At 40.5% G+C, this 2,877-nt stretch overlaps 1 protein-coding gene across 1 annotated transcript in view; it reads left to right on the top strand.

Annotated features, from left to right (window-relative positions):
• Positions 1 to 96: 96 nt before the first annotated feature.
• XK (X-linked Kx blood group) overlaps positions 97 to 2,877 on the top strand; it is a 113,539-nt gene continuing 110,758 nt past the window's right edge. The window contains exon 1 of the mRNA XM_015568642.1: positions 97 to 155. Coding sequence (XP_015424128.1) covers positions 97 to 155 — 59 coding nt within the window. The remainder of the gene's footprint in view (positions 156 to 2,877) is intronic.

Below are 2,877 nucleotides of genomic sequence, written 5' to 3'. Positions count from 1 at the left end.
TTGTCTACTTTCAGAGAACAGCTACAAGACCATGTGGATTCCTGTAATAATGGATCCCAGAAAGCCAGCAACAAAGACAGAAGAGACAGTTCAGCGATGGAGATGGTGAAGACGCCTTGCCATGCTAGCAGTCAGCAGCTGTGCGTCACTGCAAGGTGCTCAGGATCAGACCAGAAAAGACCGAACCTGTATTTTTCACCATCCAGAACCAACATTTCATTGAAACTTGGACTCAGAACTTTTGGACATTGAAATTGGGACTTGATTATTTTTTAAAAGAAAAAATAAGGGGGATATGCCGGAGTCCATTCATTGTCTTTACTAGCTGGGTTTGGACAGAGACCCCCCAGAGAAGGCTGGTGACCTTTGAGGTTCTAGTGGAGGTCAGAACTGTGAACTACCCAGTTGGTTTGAGTGGTGATGGTTGAAGCATCTCCACCTTAGTTCACTCAATTAGATCTTTGTTGATTGTTGTTAATCGGATGCTCCTGGAGATCTGTTGATAGGTTAATCGGGTATTCTGCCTATTCCTGAAGATTGTTTGCGGATGTGTGTCATTAAAACCTCTTTACCCTAAGGGCTACTCCAGATGATTCAGATACCTAACCCTACTCCACGCGGGTCGTGGAAGGAATCACTCAGCATCTGGCACCCGAACGTGGAGGGAGTGTTACTCAGCACCTGATCACCCCTAACCACCTCTGCCTCAGCCCCCGCCACTGTGGCTTTGTCTGGAAGAACGTCCGGAATGATGTCTGGAAGGTAGTTTGGCTGTCTGGTCTAATTAGCATATTACGCTTTTATTATTATAGATATTTCTTTAGAGGTATTGTGAGGCGTTTTCAAAGACATGTGTAGCAATTAGGTCTAAATATAGAGCAGAATATTCTGTCAGATATTTTACCATATCACAAAAAGTTATAATACTGTATTTTATAAGAAAACCAAATCCTCAAATATTCTGGTATGTTACATATTATTATACTAAAAAAACTCACTTTCTATAAGTCTATTATTGTGCATATAATATTTTTTAAAATGATGGTATTTCCGTCCTAGCAAGAAAATATAATGCAATATGTGACATTAAACCCATTTGTGTATTTGACAGGGAAACTAGCAATCATAAGCTCAAACATATACATTTTTCTCAAGGATAAAAAGGCAAATGATAATACATAAAGACATGGTCACTGGGGCAAGTTAGCTGGTGTGCAGACTGACAAGGATCAACTTGCAAATGCTCATCAGATTTTAGCTTTTGTTATCAGTTGATCCTAGAGGGGGAAGTGCTGCAGTCAGTTGGTATTGCCTCCCCTTCATGTCACTGCATGGTGTAATGAAATCTCTTTAGAAGCAAGATTGAGTCAGAAGCTTTGAGATGCACCTTGCTGTTTTTTTAAAACTGCTGTTATAATATTCTAAATACTGTGACCTTTCCAAATGTGTTTTCTTTATTTATTCTGTACTGTGAAAAAATAATTTGCTGTAAACTGGACTTTGTTTAAAGTGATGTTGTTTATTGGCTTATTACCACTCTCATTTATGTACAGTCTACTTAATAAAATCTGTGATAATGCTTTTCCTTAAAATAAACTCTTAATGCTAAATGTTAATTGTACTCTAAGAATTCTAAGCTACAAATGAATGTTTCCTTTAAAGCTTAAGACAGCATCAAATAAAATATTATAAAAATACTTTGTGGAGTGTTGCTGCCTATTCTGTATTTGTGACAGTGTGTGTATCTTGATCCAGGACATGGTGGCTGGCTGGATTCTATAAATAGACATTAGTAATGGCCTGTTACCTCTCAGCTGTTGGCAGAATCCTCCCCTGAACCCTTAAAAATAGGTTCTCCCAGGGCATACAAGAATGAAGAAACACAGCTATTCATGTTTTCTCCCCTTATAACTTTTGTCTTGATTCCTACGGAATGTTTACATTCTATTTGTGTTGACATCATTTTCCAAAGGAGAAGGAAAAATATCGTCAGCTAAGGATTAACAACAACAAAAAGGCAAAATCTAATTGGAAGTATGAACAAATTCTAGGAGCAGGAAAAAGGACCTTGTCACTATTAAAGTCTAGTCCCTTGGAACAGGTTAGAACCTGAATTTTATAGAGATTTGGTGGCCTGCTCAAGTTCTGAGGGAAAAGATGGATTGAGCTCATCCCGATGTCCAGAAGGTTGTCACAAATTCAGTGAGTGGAAAGAAATTGTGTTAGTCTTGGGGCTGGCACACACCAGCAAGGCTAGAAAACCATTTCCTTATTAGGCCTTGGTCTTTGCCCCGAGTTAGTCAGTTATAGAGAATTAATTTTGTAGGCAGTTTTACTGGGAAAGATGGTGTTGGCTCCTAAGGATTATCTCTGGTGCTGTTTCACCAGCAGCAGCAATGCTTCAGACCACTGTATTTGAAAGACCCTCAGGGGATGCTTACTTGGCCCAGTGAAAAGGTAATCCTGGGGTGCATGACAATACACTTGTGCTTTGTGTTTTGTTTTAAGGTATTTTATTGATTTCAGAGAGGAAAGGAGAGGGGGAGAGAGAAATCAATGATGAGAGAGAATCATGGATCAACTGCCTCCTACACGCCCCACACTGGAGATGGATCCTGCAACCCGGGCATGTGCCCTGACCAGGAATCAAACTGTGACCTCCTGGTTCATAGGTCCATGCTCTACCCTTGTACTTTGAAAGGTATGTGTGGTCAGGTTATTTTTAAATGACCAGAAACGCAGACCCTTTGAGGAATTAGGTGTTCCTTAGGCACAGAAAATAGAAACTGGAAAGGCGGCCAGACCCTAACTCTGTGCGCGACCACCCCCCCACCCCCCCTCGCGTTGGTTGCATTTTTTCAAAGGGATGTGAAAGGG

Source organism: Myotis davidii, unplaced genomic scaffold (assembly GCF_000327345.1).
Source record: "Myotis davidii unplaced genomic scaffold, ASM32734v1 scaffold1365, whole genome shotgun sequence".
NCBI lineage: Eukaryota > Metazoa > Chordata > Mammalia > Chiroptera > Vespertilionidae > Myotis > Myotis davidii.
Note: the sequence above shows the minus strand (reverse complement) of the source record. Positions and strands in the feature narration are given on the sequence as shown.